This window comes from Lynx rufus, unplaced genomic scaffold, assembly GCF_022079265.1.
Source record: "Lynx rufus isolate CCGP_SWC_20201006 ecotype Redwood Valley unplaced genomic scaffold, mLynRuf1.p SCAF_1, whole genome shotgun sequence".
Taxonomy (NCBI): Eukaryota; Metazoa; Chordata; class Mammalia; order Carnivora; family Felidae; genus Lynx; species Lynx rufus.
Window position 1 is genome coordinate 158,822,196 of NW_025814823.1, and position 19,213 is coordinate 158,841,408.

Sequence of the window (19,213 nt, forward strand, 5' to 3'; positions counted from 1 at the left end):
GAAATCAAGAGTTGGGCACTTAACCAACTGACCCACCCAGGTGCCCCGGGAAATTAGTATTTAGTCTCAGCTGCCTTTTTTTGTTACTAGCCTGCTTATTTAGCTTTCTTATTTCATGACTGTGGTATACTTTTATTTATGCTTAAGTTTCTAATGGATGATAAAAGAAAATTATAAGCATCTTATTTAATTCAGTAGCTCCATGATGGAAATAAGCCTTAGTGTTAAAAGAATTCTTAGATTAAATGTGGTTTTGCTTGTAGGCATTTTATTATGAGATTTTTTTTTTTTTCTAACTCTGCCTTGTCCTTGTGTTTTGGTTGTTTAGATCTGCTTCAGCTCCCCAGGAATATGATTGAAAACAGCATGTTTGAGGAAGAACCAGATGTGGTGGATTTAGCCAAAGAGCCCTGTTTACATCCTCTAGAGCCTGATGAGGTGGAATATGAGCCCCGGGGTTCAAGACTGCTGGTGCGGGGTCTTGGTGAGCATGAGATGGATGAGGACGAAGAGGATTATGAGTCATCTGCAAAACTGCTGGGCATGTCCTTCATGAACAGAAGCTCAGGCCTTCGGAACAGTGCAACTGGCTACAGGCCGAGCCCAGATGGGACTTGTTCGGTACCCTCTGCGAGGACCATGGCGATCTGTGTTTTTCTTATTGTGGTTGCCGTTTCTATAATCATGGTGATTTATTTACTACCCAGATGTACTTTTACCAAAGAAGGCTGCCATAAAAAAAACCAATCAATGGGACTAATTCAGCCAGTTGCAACAAATGGAAAGTTGTTTCCGTGGGCACAAGTCAGGCTTCCCACCGCCATTATGCCACTACGCTATGAACTTAACCTACACCCAAACCTAACCTCAATGACATTCAGGGGTTCTGTGACAATTTCACTTCAGGCTCTTCAGGCCACGTGGAATATCGTTCTTCACAGTACAGGCCATAATATTTCAAGAGTGACCTTTATGTCAGCAGTTTCAAGCCAAGAAAAACAAGTTGAGGTCTTGGAATACCCATTTCATGAACAAATTGCAATTGTTGCCCCTGAAGCTCTTCTTGAAGGACACAATTATACCTTGAAGATAGAGTATTCGGCGAATATATCTACTTCTTACTGTGGGTTCTATGGAATCTCCTATACAGATGAAAGTAATGAGAAAAAGTATGTAACCCTCTTAAATGGTTCTACTTCTTTGCTCTGTGAAGACTTCTTTAATGTGGATTCCTTTGCCCATACCAGATATGTTAACTGGAATTTTTTTTTTAATTTAGGAGGTTATGTGCAAAATAGAATGGTGATTTGGAAGCATCTACTATTTCTTTTTTAGTCAAAGCCTTGAGCACCTATCATGCTCATATATGTCATGTATTATGTTAGGAGTGGGATATGCTGATGGAAGGAAATTGACAAAGATTTTTATCAGTTACATTCTCTATCACCACAACTTAAGTTATTTTGAGCTTTTCGTATCTTAGATGAATGTAGTTTTCAGTCACCTTACAATATCTCAATGGGAATCAAAGAAGAAAAGAAGAGTATGGATAATTCTTTAAGATCTATTTTCCTAATGTGCAGAACTTTTAGGAGGTACTTATTGAGATGGAGAAAGAGGGCAGGAAGAACTGTTGTATGCTTACATATATCATTTTTAGTGTCCTTAATATTTGCTGTTCATTAAAAAAAGTCACTCTATTTTGGATTTCTGATGGAATTTTAAAAAATCTAGGACAGACTTAATTTAGTTTAAAAAAAAGTGACTTAAAACAAAAGTATTCTCGCTATTTATGTATTTTACACTTTAATCTTAGTATTCATAGAATGTTTCTGGAATTTGAGTTTCTGGAAAGATGCAGTGCGCACTGTATACAGGTTATTCATAAGTAGCAATAATACCATTTCTCTGGTGTACACAAAGTCCTTAATAGATGTGCTTAATTTTGCTGGTGCATTCCCTCATATTATTTTGTATACCAGTTTGTGAATTACTGATGCTGGCCATTTGGCAAATGTATGTTTATGTATTGAGAAAAATAGAAATGAATATTTTAAATCTAAAGGAACTTGTTTGATCCTTCTTAAATGGAGAAAGAAAAAACAAGATCTGTACAGCTATTCAGATAAATAATTTTTTTCTCAGGGTGCCTGGGTGGCTCAGTCGGTTAAGTGACCGACTTCAGCTCCGGTCATGATCTCACAGTTCGTGAGTTTGAGCCCTGCATTGGGCTCTGTGCTGACAGCTCAGAGCCTGGAGCCTGCTTCGGATTCTGTGTCTCCCTCTCTCTCTGACCTTCCCCTGTTCATGCTCTCTCTCTGTGTCTAAAAAACAAAAATAAACATTAAAAACAAATTTTAAAAAATAATAATTTTTTTCTCTTTGCCTTTACTTAAAAAATGGCATGCTGGCTCTTGCATGAGATCTGATGTTAAAGGCAAATTTGTAATTATACTGGCAGCCCATGGCTTCTTGGCTTTACTTCTCCTTTTATAATCTTCATCAGCTCTAAGAATTAGAGGATATACGTAAAAACAATGCAAACACACCTTTAAGACAAATCCATTAGTCACCTCTTTGAATCATTATTGCTCTTGGAGTCCCTTGAGTCTACTCCTACTATATAATGGAAGGAATAAATGTATGGCAAAGAAAGCTGATTTTGGGTATGGTCACTTGTTGACTCTTGCCATGGGCTAGATTGAGTTGTGGAAAATTCTAGAAAAATAGAGAAGACAATCCCTTAAAAATAAAAAATAGAATGCTTTTAACAAGTGTTTTTAAAATGTTTATTTATTTATTTTTGAGACAGAGGAGAGAGAGAGAAAGTGTGAGTTGGGGAGGGGCAGAGAGAGGGAGAGAGAGAATCCCAAGCATGCCCCACACTGTCATTGTAGAGCCCGACATGGGATTCTGTCTCACAAACCATGAGATCATGACCAGAGCTGAAATCAAGAGTTGGATACTTAACTGACGGAGCCACCCAGGTGCCCCAGCAAGTGTTTTTAAATCTATTAAAACAAATTAGTTTGTAAAACTCTGCTGTTACAGAAAGTATATAACTCTGTTAACCTGACTGCTTCAGCCAAATGAGTGCCCCACATAATTATATATCTTCATGGAAGATAAATTTGAGAAGATTATTTATGCCTTTCAAGGTGTCTGAAAACTTTAATTCAAAACAATTTTTTGCCTTTCTCCAAATTTTGCATAGTTTTGCATAGTTCTGTTAGAGAAATTTTTTGTACCCCCTCCACCAAGTATAATAAGAATTAAATAAGTAGATAAAAGAATTAGGGATATATTCCTTATTGATAGGGAAATCAGAGTATATGTAAATATCAACCATGTATTTGTGGTAAGGGAACTTTACCTACGTTATTTAAGAGGGGAAATGGCCAGTGACCTTGGAGTTTAGTCTAGAAGTTGTTGATGATATACTTAAGATTCTAGATAATAAACTGATGCTGAAAGAACTAGTAAACAATGTAGGATAGGGATGTGTTTTATTTCTTTGTCCTTCAGTCTCTCAATGCCTTTTTTTGAACACTTCAAGCATCTTCTTAACTGGCTTCTAATCTTGTCACTCCTTTCCCCTCCTCTTGCCACCATCTTCCACACTGCTGCTAGACTCATACTTCTAGAGTACAGATCTAACCATATTGGTCTTTGGTTTGAGAGCCTTCACACTTCCTCTTTTCTGATAAGATTTAGTTCAAGATTCTTCCAGCTCTGGCCCTTGTTTTATCTCATAGCCCTCACCTGCTACAATAAGCTTCATGTGCACTTTCCTGAATTCCAGTGATAATAATAGCCCATATTTACTGAGAACTCAAGTGCTAGAAACTGTTTGAAGCATTTTATATGTTTAATCTTTTATCCTGTCAAACCCATTAAGAGGTGGATATTAATATTTTATTCATTTTACAGATAAAAAAGCAGAGCATAAATAATATCTTATGGTTATCAGGTAGGAGGGGGGAACTCAAACTCAAACTCATTTTAACCCCATTCTTAACCCCACTATGATGTACTGCCTCCCTAGTTCACACTACCCATTGTTCATTTATTTACCCATTGTTATTCCCAGTGGTTAGAATTCTCTTATGTGAAGCCTGGCTAATTCATGATTGTCTTCAGCACTACTGGAGGTAGTGCTCAAACTGCAGCTAATATTTCTGAAAGCAAAGGAAGTCACTAATGAAAGAATGAGCTTCAAGGTATTCAGCATAGATAAGATAGATTATAAGTATCCTCAAGCAGCAGCCTTCTCAAAGAGACTTATGTAAAATAGTTAATAGTGCATCTCTTTCAAAAATAACTTAAGATTGTCTTTGCCTCAGAACATTATGATCCAGTTTTTATCCAAAGTGATCGTCTAAATAGACTTTTTATATGAATGGTATAGATATCATTAAACTTTATCCCCTGGTCCCTTGTGGCCTCTTTCACAATTTTCTATTAACTAGGTAAGAATTGGGGAATGGAGTGAAGAAATTGAATATTAGCAACATAGCATGTTTAAATTGTTTCATATATGTTGATTGCTTGCTATCTTTCATGTAGTTTACTCGGTAGAAACACTTATTTTGGCAAATTCTTATCAGGAAAACACAATATTGAGTGTGGATGAGGAGTTATGACTGTCTAGCATTTATAATAAACATCTATGTTGGCAATTGTGGCATACAAGTAGTTTTTATTTTGAATAGTCTTATTTGATTCTAACAAGACCCCTAGGTGTTTGGCAGAGGATCCTACTCAGTACTAATTTAATAAATAAGGAGGGCGTGGGGTGGCTTAGTAGGTTAAGGGTCCAACTTCAGCTCAGGTCATCATGATCTTGTGGTCTGTGAGTTTGAGCCTTCCATCGGGCTCTGTGCTGACAGCTCAGAGCCTTGAGCCTGCTTTGGATTCTGTGTCTCCCTCTCTCCCTCCCTCCCTCGCTCACACTCTGTCTCTGTCTCTCAGAAATGACTGAATGTCAAAAAAAATTTTTTTTTTAAATAAGGAAATTGAGGTGTGTATTACTGATTTGCCTGAACTCCTATGGCTGGTAAAGTGCAGGGTTTGGGTCTTCTTACTTCAAATCCCACACTCTTTTCTGTCTGTCTTTTAAAAGTGGAAACTAAGCCCTAAGCAAGCTAGGCCATCTTGTCCAGGGTGGTGGTTGTATATGTGCCATATTGACCAGTACCTGAAATATGCACAACAGGGCCATACTTGCCCTGATTATTCTATGGCCATGTTTGGATGATTTCCCCAATGCAGATCTGTTTTATTCCTCTGTTTAACTAGAAATCTGATTTTCTCCTCTTTTTTTATGCTTTCCTCTCAGTTTTTTAAAAAGTTTATTTGTTTATTTATTTTGAGAGAGAAAGAGAGCATGTGTAAGTGGGGTAGGGGCAGAGAGAGAGGGAGAGAGAGAGAATCCCAAGCAGATTCTGCACTTTCAGCGCAGAGCCAGATGCAGGGCTCAAGTTCACTAACAGTGAGGTTATGACCTGAGCCTAAATCAAGAGTCAGACGCTTACCTGACTGAGCCACCCAGGCACCCTCTCCCAACTTTTAATGTAAGACTTCCATATGAGTTAAATTCTCAAATGTTGTTGCTGTTCTGTAGGAGAGGGAGGAAGTTTTTTTTATTCATTTCTGAAAAGCTTGAAGGAAACATACTACAGAGTAGCTAGTTTTTTTAGTCTTCATGAAAGTTTAAGTAGTAAGTTTAAGGTTTAATGTTGTGAAGCCAGGGTCTGTACAGGTGATTAATGGCAATTAATGACCACCCTTCATAGTGATCATCCATCTGAAACCTTTTTAAGACCAGCTGTAGGCTACCTTTGTGGCTTCATCTCCAGCCATCTTGGACAGCCACCTCCTGTCCCTGAGTATCCATCACTGTCTTTCCTTGTGCTTTCCACTCTTTCTAGAGTATACTTTCTTCCCTTCTCTACCTTTTCAAATATTCTTCATTTTTTAAAATTCTCTTCAAAAGTTTGTCACCAGTTTCCATATAGTATCTCAACTGCCAGTCAGAATTTGTTTCCTATCCTTTATTTCCACTGCTTTGTTTTCAATATTAATGACATGATTTGCAGCCTGCAGGTTTCTGTTCATCATATAACCTAGGTCTCTCCCAGTTGATTTCAGATCCTTTGATGACTGGGATTATACCATGTTTATCTTAGTATCACTAGTACTTGGCAGGATACCTTGAATAGTAGGTGCTCAATAACTATTGGATGGATTTGCATTTGTTTTAGGTACTTTGCAGCAACTCAGTTTGAACCCCTGGCAGCAAGATCTGCTTTTCCTTGTTTTGATGAACCAGGATTTAAAGCCACATTTATCATCAGGATCATAAGGGATGAGCAATATACTGCTTTATCAAATATGCCTAAGGTACTGTTCTGTTCCTTAATGTAAAATCCTTGAGTGGGTCTCTTTCTTTGTTATAAATATTTGAATTCCTCTTTGTGATACTGTTGAGAATGAGTAAAATCATGTATATTCTTATCCTTTCTTAAAATGCTTAAATAGAAGTTAAAATATATGTTAGAATTAATAGAGAAGTCAGCTCAAGGAGCACTTGAAGAAAGAGTAAGGCCTGCTCGATATGCAATGTGTGGGCAGGAAATATGAAGTATGTGCTGTATATGAAAGGTATGCAAATACTAATACTATATGAACTAGTACTAAAAATCACAGTGATGTTTTCTGAGACTTGATGAATTTGCTGTTCTAAATAGTGGTGCATGATAATGTTGAATCATGATTGACCTTGGTATTTTATTGGTTATTGAAAAATCAGTATTCTAACGTGGAGGCTTAACAAGAACGTGAACCTCTTTCTTGGATGTAAATTCTGTGTGGGAGGCAATGGGGACAAAACCAAGCAGAATTGTTTTTATGCTAGACAGAACTTAGGGTTTTTTTTTTTTTTCATGACACCTGAGTGGCCATGTGGAATCTGATGGGAGCCTCTCAGAACCCATGTGGCTAGGGGAGAGGAGTAGCCACGTCTAACAGACTGTGGAGTCAACCTTTGTAGGCAGGCAAGGATGTGATCTGTCCTTCAATAGGGACATCACTTCAGCAGTTCCAGTCCTAGCCCTACTCTTCACCTTAATCTTCCTCTAAAAGAGGTGAGATGCCTACTTGCTAGTATCCCCAAACATATCTTAATTCATGGTCAGAAAATCTTGGAAGGCTTCTCTAATCTTGTGTCTACTACATACTGCATAGTGACTTACCACCTTTGATCCCACTAAGCCTTCTTGGGGTCATCACCATGGTACTTTAATTTTTTTTTTAATGTTTATTTTTGAGACAGAGACAGAGCATGAGTGGGGGAGGGGCAGAGAGAGAGAGGGAGACACAGAATCCAAAGCAGGCTCCAGTCTCTGAGCTGCCAGCACAGATCCCAATCAGGTCATGATCTCACAAACCGTGAGATCATGACCTGAGCCAAAGTTGGACGCTCAACCAACTGAGCCACCCAGGACACCCCATGGTACTTTAAAAGCTGTTTCAGATCTTTCAGAGGAATATTCTAACTGTAGCTCCTTCTTCTGTGTTTGTAGCAGTAGAGTGGAACGCTCCTATGTCATAAGGAAGGATTTTGGTTTTGGTGGTATTTTAAAAGGAAGAAACAGAACCACTGTTATTTACCTTCTCTAAGTTATGTTTATTTAAAACCATCTTTTGAAACTAAAAATTCCTTAAAGATTTTCACTGTATTCAGTGTATTTTTTTCTTTTTTCTTTTAGAGAGAGAGAGAGAGAGAGAGAGCAAGCAGGGGAGAGAGCCAGAGAGAGGGAGAGAGAGAGAGAGGGAGAGAGAGAATCTTAAGCAGGCTCCACACTTACTGCCAAGCCTGACACAGGGCTCTATCCCACAACCCTAAGGTCATGACCTGAGGTGAGATCAAGAGTTGGACACTCAACAAACTGAACTACCCAGGCACCCCTACTCAGTATATTTTCATGATAAGCGATGATAGAACAGAATGAGAGTAAGGGTCATTCTCTGTTTGGAGAAAGAGTCATGTTCTCTTATGCTGAGAAATTAAAATATGTCAACATCTTCACTACTCATTTCGTATTTGAATTTTTAATTTCTTAGTTTATTAAGTCATTTATTACCATAATTACAGAACTGTTATCTTTTCCCATTGCTTGTAGAATTCATCAATCATTATGGAAGATGGACTTGTTCAGGATGAGTTTTCTGAGAGTGTGAAAATGAGCACTTACCTGGTTGCATTCATTGTTGGGGAGATGAAGAACCTGAGTCAGGACGTAAATGGAACCCTGGTATGTTGTTTTGGTAATTGTCTCAAAAGCCTGTTTCATAAGAGGTTAAAAGGAATTCTTTGATGATTTCTGGAAATGGGAAACAAGCTTTTGGATCACAACTCTGACATTTTATGCCAGAAATGTTACTTTTTGCTTATATTTAGTTTTGTTAATTGAATAGTTAAAAGTCAATAATATTCAAGTTTTCTTTAATTATGTTTCTAAAAGAGAATTCCAGTAAGACAATATATGTATAACAAAGATTCTATAACTGTGCTGTACAATATGGTGGTTATTGGCTTTATGTGGTTTTTAACATTTAAATTAATTAAAATTAGATGACAGCATCATGGTTGAATAAGGTATCCCTCATTCATGTCCTCCCATGCCAGCAACAATAATTTGACATCCAGCCATGGACAAAAATGCCTTTGTGGAAGCTGTGGGATCCAGCACTGAATGCCAAATGACCTGGGAGGCCTCTTTTGCACCTATGCATCAGGTACTAGGCATACAGACCTTGGTCCTGGCTGTGGGCCCTGTGAAACATCTCTAGCCCTCTTGGCTATGGTGTGGGAGCACCTGAAAATACTGTCTTAGACAGTAACACCTGGAGAAAATAGCCTTTGTGGAAGTCCACATTTCTAGCCAGAAAGTTCAGCACTCTGTTGGAGAAAAAAAGAAATACAAGTTTGGATGCATTGGTGAGGGCAGTTAGGTAAGACTGGAGGAGGTGACTGCCATGTCGAATGTGAAGACATTAACACAAAACTTCAAAGAACATGAAAAGTCCAGAAAATATGACAACACCAAAGGATCACAAACATCTTCCAGTAAACAATCTCAAAGACATGGAAATCTGCAATTTTCCCATTAAAGAACTCAAAATAACTGTTTTAAGGAAACTTAATGAACTATAAGAAAACACAAAAAGACAATTCAGTGGAATCAAGAAACAACACATGAACAAAATGAGAAGTTTTAACAAAGAAATCATAAAAAGAAACTAAACAAATTCAGGGGCTGAAAAATACAATGAATGGAATGAAAAAAAAAAGAGCACTAAAGAATATCAACATCAGAATGGATCAAGCAGGCGAAGAATTTGTGAGTTAGAAGACAGGAAAGTTGGTATTATCCATCCAGAGAACAAATAAAAATGTAAGAAAAGAATGAAGCAAGCCTATGTGATTTATGGGACACCATCAAAGAAACAATTTGTGAATTACTGGAGTTCCAGAAGAAGAACAGAGGAAAAAGGGGGCAGAAAGCTTATTCAAAGAAGTAACGGCTGACAGCTACCCAAATGTGGGGAGAAATTTGAATAATCAAGTTCATGAAACTCACAAGTTACTGAACAAACGGCTTGAAGAGGTTTCTTCTGAGACATGTTATAATAAAACTGTCAAAAATCAGAGAATCTTAAAAGCAGCAAAAGGAAAGAAGATTGTAACTTACAAGGGATAAGTCTGTCAGTGGATTTCTCAGCAGAAACCTTAGCAACCAGAAGGGAGTCAGATGAATTAAAGTGCTGAAAGAAACAACTGCCAATCAAAAAATACTCTTGCCTGACAAGGTTTTCCTACAGAAATGAAGGAGAGATAAAGACTTTCCTAGACAAAAGTTGAGGGAGTTCTTTACCCCCTTAAAAAATGCTGAAAGGAGTGCTTCCAGGTGAAATGAAAGGACACTAATTAGTAATATGAAAATATGTGAAAATACACAACACAGTGGTAAAGGTAAGTATATAGCCAAATTCAGAATACTCTTAATACTATAATATGGTGGTGTATGCATCCTGTAGAATGCATAAAAAGCAGTTCCAAGAGTGATGTTTAAAGCAGTAAATGCCTATATTAAGAAAAAAGAAAGATCTCAAATAAACAACCTGACCTTATACCTCAAGGAAATTGAAAAAGAACAAACTAAACCCAAAGTTAGCAGAAGGAAGGAAATAACAAAGATGAGAGCAGAAATAAGTAAAAGAGAGGAACACCTGGGCGGCTCAGTGAGTTAAGCCTTCAACTCTTGGTTTTATTTCAAGTCATGAGGTCATAGTTTTTGAGTTTGAGCCCGTGCTGGGTACTTCACTGACAGCTCAGATTCTGCTTGGAATTCTCTCTCCCTCTCTACCCCGCCTTCATTCGTGCCCCCTCTCTCTCCAAAATAAACTTTAAAAATTAAAAAAAAAAAAAAGATACCAGGAAAAACAATAGAAAATATCAATGAAACTAGAGCTGGGTTTTGTTTTGTTTTGAAAGATAAACAACGATAACAGACCTTTAGCTGGACTAAGAAAAAATAAGAGTCAAATCAGAAATGAAAGAGACAATTCTGTTGATACCACAGAAATATAAAGGAACATAAGAGACTACTATGAACAATTATAGGCCAACAAATTGGGTAACCTAGAAGAAATTTATAAATTCCTAGAAACATACAACCTAGCAAAAATGAATCATGAAGACATTAAAAAATCTGATCAATATTGAGTAAAGAGATAGAATCAGTAATCAAAAACCTCCCAACAAAGAAAGCCCAGGATCAGATGATTTCTCTGGTGAATTCTACCAAACATTAAAGAAAAATTAATTCCAATCCTCAAGCACTCTGAAAAATTGAAAAGGAGGGAATACTGCCAGATTTGTTTTATGAGGTTCACATTCCCCTATTAAAGCCAGATAAGGACATTACCAGAAAAGAAAACTATAGGCCAATGTCCCTGATGAATATAGATGCAGTAGATGTCTCTGCATAAAATCCTTAATAAAATGTTAACAAGTTGAATTCAACAGCACATTAAAAAGATCATACACCATGATCAAGAGGGCTTTATCACTGGGATACAAAGATGGTTCAACATATGCAAATCAGTAAATGTGATACATCATATTAATAGAATGAAAGATAAATAGCACATGATCATCTCAATAGCTACAGAAAAAAGCATTTGACAAAGTATAACTTACTTTCCTGATAAAAACTGTAAACAGGGGCCCCTAGGTGGCTCAGTCAATTAAGTGTCTGACTTTGGCTCAGGTCATGATCTCATGGGTCATGAATTTGAGCCCCACATTGTGCTCTGTGCTGACAGCTCAGAGCCTGTTTAGGATTCATTCTCTCTCTCTCTCTCTCTCTCTCTCTCTCTCTCTCTCTCTGTCTTACTCCTCCCTCCTTCCCTCCCCCCCCCAAAATGAATAAACATAAAAAAAAAAAAACTCTAACAAATTAGGTATAGAAGGGCATACTTCAACAAAATAAAGGTCATATATGACAAGTCCACAGTTAACATCATACTCAACAGTGAAAGATTGAAAGCCTTTCTCTTAAGATCAGGAACAAGAAAAGGGGCCTACTTTCACCACTCTTAATTAAAATAGTACTTGAAATCTTAGCTTGTGCATTTAGGCAAGTAAAAAGAAATAGAAGGCATCCAAATCAGAATGGAAGAAGTGAAATTGTCTTTGTTTGCAAATGATATGATCTTACGTATACAAAATCCTAAAGACTCCACCAAAAAACTTTTAAAACTAATCAGTGAATTTAGTAAAGTTGCAGGATACAAAATCAGCATACAGAAGCCAGTTGCATTACTATACACTAACAATGAAATATCTGAAAAAGAAATAAAGTTATCCCATTCTCAATAGCATCAAAAACAATAAAATGCTTAGGAATAAATTTAACCAAGGAGGTGAAAGATCCGTATAGTAAAAACTATAAGATTTTGATGAACAAAATTGAAGAAGACACACATAAATGGAAAGGTATCTGATGTTCATGGATCAGAAATATTAATATTATTAAAATGTCCATACTAAAAGCCATTTGTAGATTCAGTGCAATTCCTATAAAAATTTCAATGGTATTTTTCACCGAAATAGAAAAAAAATACTAAAATTTGTGTGGAACTACAGAAGACATTGAATAACCGGAGCAATCTTGAGAAACAACAAAGCTAGAGATATGACATTTCTAAATTTCAAACTGTACTACAAAGCTATACTAATCAAAACAGTATGTATACTAATTAAGAGAGTATGATGCTAGAATAAAAATAGGCACATAAACCAAGGAACAGAATTATGAGCCCAGAGGAAAAAAATGCATGAATAGGCAACTAATATTTGACAAGGGACCCAGGAATATGTGATGGAGAAAGGATTATCTTCATTATTATGGTGCTGGGAAAATTGGATAATCATATGTATAAGAATAAATTGGACGCTTATCTTACACCACTCACAAAAATTAACTAAACATTTTAAACACTTTAATGTAAGGTCTGAAACTGTAAGGCTCCGAGAAGAAAAGATAGGAAAGGAGCTCCTTGACATTGGTCTTGGTAATGATTTCTTGTATATGACACCAAAAGTACAAGCAACAAATGCAAAAATTAGTTAGTGGGACTACATCAAACTAAAGAGCTTCTGCACAGAAAAAAATCAAAAAATGCAAAGGCAACCTAAAGAATGGGAGCAAGTATTTGCAAATCATATATCTATTAAGGGATTAATATCCACAATATATATAAGGAATTCATATGACTCATTAGCAAAAAGATATATAAGCAGTCTGATTTAAAAATAGAGGAACTGAACAGACATTTCCCCAAAGAAGACATACAAGTGGCTATACAAGTACGTGAAAAGGTACTCAACATCACCAATCATAAGGGAAATAAAAATCAAAACCTCAGTGAGATATCCCACGCCTGTTAGAATGACTGTCATTAAAAAGACTAGAGTTAACAAGTGTTGGTGAAGATGTGGAGAAAAGGGAACCTTGTGCACTCTTGGTGGGATATAAAGTGATAAAGCCACTGTGGAAAACAGTATGAAGTTTCCTCAAAAAAATAAAAATAGAACTACGGTATGATCCAGTAATCCCACTTATAGATATATAGCTGAAGGAAATGTAATCCACATCTCAAAGAGATATCTGACTCCCATGTCAGTTGTAGGATTATTCATAATAGTCAAAATATGGAAACAGCCTAAGTGTCTGTCTGAAGATGAATGGATAAAGAAGGTGTGGTATAAATTACTGTGGATTATTATTCAGCCATGAGAAAGAAGGAAATCCTGACACTTGCAACAACATGGATGGACCATGAGGGCATTATGTGAAATGACTAAGTCAGAGAAAGACAAAGACTATATATATTATCTCACTTAGATGAGGAATCTAAGAAAGCTGAACTCTTAGACACTAGAATGGTGGTTGCCAGGATCTGAGGGTTGGGGGAAATAGGGAAATGTTGGTCAAAGGGTGTAAACTTGGAATTTTAAGAGAAGTTTGGGAATCTGGTGGATAGCATGGTGATTGTAGTTAATAATACTGTATTATATGCTTGAAAGCTGCTAAGAGAGTGGATCTTGGAAGTTCTCACTACAAAAAAGAAATGGTAATTATGTGAGATGATAGATGTGTTAACTAATATTACTGTGGTAATCATTTCACAATATATAAATGTATCAAAGCAACACATTGCACACCCTAAACTTTCACCGTTATATTAATTATATTATTAAAGCTGCAAAAAAATTAATTCAAATTTAAATTCACTTTCTCAGTCCCAGTAACCATTTTTGGTGTTCTTACAGCTAGTGGTTACCATATTGGATTTTACAGATACTGAATATTCTCATCAATTCAGAAAATTTTATTGGGCCACACTAAATCTAAAACATTATGAATACTAAAGAGATAGTGTAAAAATGTAGTTAGAAGAAAAATTTCATGTTTTAGAATTAATTTAGTCTTCCTTTTTAAAAAGCAATTCTAGATTGAGTTTTCTTCATCTTATTGAGTAAGATTAAGGGTCTTGTGTATCTGTAATTCATAAAAATTTATTCTAATTATGCTCCTCTGCTTTTCTTTGTCATTAGTCCATGTATATAAGTGATTATTTGTTTAGATTTTATGCTTGGGTTTCACAGTAAAGACCTAGTTAGCAAATACTTTCATATAGCAAACAATATAGAAGGAGAAAAGAGTCTTTTTCAAGAAGCTAAAAGGGATTATTCTTCCATGATAGAAATATAATTATTTATTTATTCTTCCTTATTTTGATCACCCCAGGGAATATTTTATGCCCATTGAACAGGTTCAGTAGGATTTGGTTTACCTTTCTAGACTGAAGAGCTTTATTTTGATCACAGTATATTTAGATTTTGCTAATTAAAAAGGATATACTCATTTTGTTACAAAAGATTATCATGTCTCCTCCATAATGCTTAGAGGCAAAGGCAGAGATAAGGATTATCTGGCTTTTCACCAACAATAATACTATATGCCATTATGCTCAACAGTAAAGAATGGACAACTATTGATGAGGTTTAAATGTCCAAGGGTAAGTGTAGTCTACATAGTGACTAAGTGCTCAAATAATTTACTTACCTTTGGCTTGAAAGAGGTTTTTTTCAGGTCTAAACCAAAAAATTTTTCAGAGTCCGTTGAAAAGGATATTGAGAGTGGTTTAAATCTGATAAAATTCAATTAATTTTCTTCAAGTGTTGCACCACAGATTTAGCCGTTGATTCACATGTTGCAGCCTGGATAAATCTAAAAGGCTCAATCTAGGAGAGTCAGATTTGCTTCAAGACCCAGCTGACTACCATCCTCTCCTTGAAGCAGCTCATTCTTTCCCCAGCTGGGATTAATCATTCCCTCTGTGATCTTTCATAGCACTTGAATTACATCTCTGTTGTAGTTATCACACTCTTTGATATAAAACCCCCAGCACTTTTTATTGTATCCCAAAATGTATGCAGTCTTGGCTTTTTCTTTCCCCTGTGTCCCTCCCACTCTCCCTCTTTCTTCCTGCCTATAGGATTACATTCAAGTTCATCAGTGTGATATTCGGGATGCCCTTATAAATCCATCTGTATTTCTAATTGCTCCAGTATGGATTCTTCTGTATAGCCAAGCTGAATTATTCACTACTTAAATGCTCAGGTTTATAACTTATTCTCACATAGAGAGAGGAGGATGGGGAAAAGGGAGAGAGAGGGAAAGAGATTGATTGAGACTGAGATTGAGAGAGAGGAATTTGGGGTGGCTGTTTTTTTCTTTTTCTTTTAATTTACATGTATTAGGAAGCAGCATGGTTAAACATGGACTCTGGAGTCCCACTTCTACAGCTTACTAGAATGTACTCTTGGGCAGATTACTCTGTAATCCTGTCTAAACGTTACCTTCTACAAATCTAGTACTGTCTCGCCTATATTAGCCTGCCCTCTCAAGGATTCAATTGTAAACTTTTTGTAAAGCATTTAGTACCTGGTAGATAGTAATACACACACACACACACACACACACACACATACAAATTACACTCTTTTTTATCCATTTGCAAACATATTGTGAACTTTCTTTCATGTCTGTAAATATAAAATATAAGTTAAAAAAATCTTTTTTTACATTTTATTTATTTTTGATAGACAGAGGCAGAGCACAAGTGGGGGAGGGGCAGAGAGAGAGGGAGACACAGAATCTGAAGCAGGCTCCAGGCTCCGAGCTGTCAGCACAGAGCCCAACTCAGGACTCGGACTCACAAACCACGAGATCATGACCTGAGCTGAAGTCGGACGCTTAACCGACTGAGCTACCCAGGCACCCTAAAGTACAACTTTTTTTTTTTAATTTTTTTTTCAACGTTTTTTATTTATTTTTGGGACAGAGAGAGACAGAGCATGAACGGGGGAGGGGCAGAGAGAGAGGGAGACACAGAATCGGAAACAGGCTCCAGGCTCTGAGCCATCAGCCCAGAGCCTGACGCGGGGCTCGAACTCGCGGGGCTCGAACTCACGGACCGCGAGATCGTGACCTGGCTGAAGTCGGACGCTTAACCGACTGCGCCACCCAGGCGCCCCGCTAAAATACAACTTTTAATGCTACCCAACACCCACGTATTTCAAAATGCATTTTGGAAAAATTAATGTTATACAAATAAACAATCGTTTTATTAATTTTCTCTCTTTTTATTAGGATGAGGGAAGAATCTAACATGGATGGAGCTATGCATTAATATATGCGTTAATCCCATATTGTTGATGAAGAAATAGTGTGTCAGAGAGGTTAAGTAATTGGCCCAAGATTACATAGTAAGTGATAGTCAGGATTGTACTGTCCACTGCAATATGCTGTTGCTCACACCAAATGACATAAATAACTTCTGTATACATGGTGACCAGAAATTTAGGCTTGAAATCTAACACAAGATTTGTGTCACACTAAAATGTTGTAATCTTTAGGATGGATGCTGTTTTGTAGTATTTGGCATTTCATAAGATTCACAAGGCCTATTTCACAAGATTCAGGAATAAGGCAGTAGGGCTTTACTAATGTCCGTCTCACCAAACAACTAAAAATGTCACAGTTGACTGTAGATTATTAAACAAGCCCTCTTTAGTGATAAAGACTACTATGTTGTTGAAGTTTTTTCAAAAAAGAGGAACATTTGTTTTTATCATTTATGTCTATTCTTCAGTGTTCCTTACCCTCTGTGTTCAGTAATGCCAGAATTACCTAAAAATTTCTAGGCTGGTTTTAAAAGACTCTGCTTTGTTTATCTTGAGGTTTTTGTTTTGTTTTTGCCATTGCCTGATGTTGTTTTTCACCACAGACAGGTCTAATCTGTAGAATCAGAGTGTAGTGGTGGTTAGATGGATGTGGATACCATGCCTATCTAACATTCAAACAGAACCTTCAATGGTATTATCCAGGTGAAGTTACAATTTTGATTTATTCATATTCAGTCAGGAACATGACCTAGTTATGAGTTACCACGGACAACATCTACCTCAAGTATCTCTTCACCAGGCAAGGACGTTGTACGTAATTTACATTGTTCTCCTAAAGTCCCATCTCATTATTTATTCTGAATAGACTTGAGACTGGTATGTGTGTGTGGGTTTTTTTGTGTGGGTTTTTGTTTTGTTTTATTTCATTTTGTTTTCTTTTAGGAATTTATACTTTTGTGTGTGAAGCTTTCTGTTTAGGAAAGCTCATGTTTTTCAGGAAGCTTAATATCAAAATTCTAGTATTTTCTGTATTTATAAATCTTGCAGGCCATGTTGTCCTTTTTTGGGGGTGAGGTTTTATTCTATTTTCTTCTTTTATCTAGGTTTTTCTTTTTACTAAATTAAGAAATAGATTAAGTTAAACTTAATAAATCTTCAGTCTTAACCCTTTTCTTTGATATTTGGTCAAGAATCTTTACAGTTGTGTCTTTTAGAAATCTCCCCAAGGTCTTAGCAAGAAATCTTGCAAGAAAAGTTTTAACTTGTAAGTGTTACAGTCTGAGTGCCAGTTGACTTCTATTTAACAGTGTTCAGAGTTCTCTTATCAACCCCAGAATACTGGTCAATACGCTTGATTTTTTGTTGAACTAGGTTGTTTTCTCTGTTTCTTAATGCTTCTGTTGCTCTTAAAACAAGCTGGACAATAATTATAATGACCAGATTATTTATCTCTAGTGAGAACTCATAGTATGTCTTCTTTTGAGGGGTGGGGGGAAGAAGAAGAAGTAGAAGGAAAGAGCAAATATAATGACTTTTTTCCTAGTCATTGTATTCCAGAAATGGAATCCATAGGTCAGGTTCCATTTTCATGTGAACTTTTGCTCTTCCTTTACTTTTCCTCTAAGGGAAGGTGCTTTCACACACATTTGGGAGTGGCCAAATGGTATATATGGCAGAAAGATGTTGAAGGAGGGAATCTGGGGGTTTATGGGTGGTGTTTCCATTGGGATAGCATCTCCTAGGTGTTTGAATTAACTATAACATAAAAATACATATGTTTGGAAAGAATGGCAGAGATAATAAGGATTTGTCTCAAATTCCTAGTGATCTTGGTATAGTTATTTACAGTGGTAGAGAGTATAAAAAGAATATGTCAGGCTTCCCCCCACCCCTGCCGCCCCGTAACATTGACTTCAGAGGGGGAAAGATGCAGGAAGTACCCACATCACCAAGAGAAGCCTTTGGCAGGCCAAGGGATGCAGGTGGTAGGTGGCCTCATGATATGGGAGAATTAAATTTCTTCATAGTTACTTAGAAAGCAACATAGTTTTAATTTACTAACTCCAGTCCTAGATGCTTTATCTTCTAGTAACTATTGCCACAAATGCTCCTCTACTCACACATATTTTGCCCTATTGCTTTTGGGACTGTGTGTGTGTGTATATATATATATATTTTAATTTATTTATTCTTGAGAGAGAGAGAGCATGTGCAGGAGAAATGCAGAGAGAGAGGGAAAGAGAGAGAGTCCCAAGCAGGCTCTGCACTGTCAGTACAGAGCCCAATGTGGGGCTCGAACTCATGATCTGTGAGATTATGACCTGAGCTGAAATCAAGAGGCAGATGCTTGATCAACTGAGATACCCAGGCACCCCAGGACTGATGGTAACTAGCATGTACTGAACATTTATATCATGCCATGCACTAGTCTAAGTTCTTTATATTATTTAGCTCATTTAATTTTCACAGGAACCCAGGGAGGGTAAGGAGCTACTTTTATCACCTTTTTACAGATAAGGAAATTGAGGTTAACCAACCCGCTCAAGGTCACACAACTAGCAGAGATTTGAACCCAGCACTCTAACTACAGAGCCTTTACCCTTAATTTTGTTTTTTGTTTACTTAAAAAATTTTTTGTGTTACATTTAATTTTTATGCCATGTTACCTCCATGTTTTTGTGATTAATGATATGTTCTATAGACTAAAGCCCTACATTAAGACAATTATGATTGATATCTAGTTCACCTTTTAGAAATTATTGACAGTTTTTCAGTCCTTTAATGAAAGAAGTAAATTTAATTTGGAGTTAGAGTTCATCAGTGCATTTTTGTCCAAGTGATGAATTGTTCAGTAAGTCTCCATTTCCCACCTTTTCAGATTTTTTTTTG

At 36.7% G+C, this 19,213-nt stretch overlaps 1 protein-coding gene across 1 annotated transcript in view; it reads left to right on the forward strand.

Moving 5' to 3' along the window:
* The window catches only part of LNPEP (leucyl and cystinyl aminopeptidase), a 94,537-nt gene that overhangs the window by 34,273 nt on the left and 41,051 nt on the right, over positions 1-19,213 (forward strand). The window contains exons 2-4 of the mRNA XM_047089538.1: positions 329-1,169; positions 6,264-6,402; positions 8,184-8,315. Coding sequence (XP_046945494.1) covers positions 329-1,169; positions 6,264-6,402; positions 8,184-8,315 — 1,112 coding nt within the window. The remainder of the gene's footprint in view (positions 1-328; positions 1,170-6,263; positions 6,403-8,183; positions 8,316-19,213) is intronic.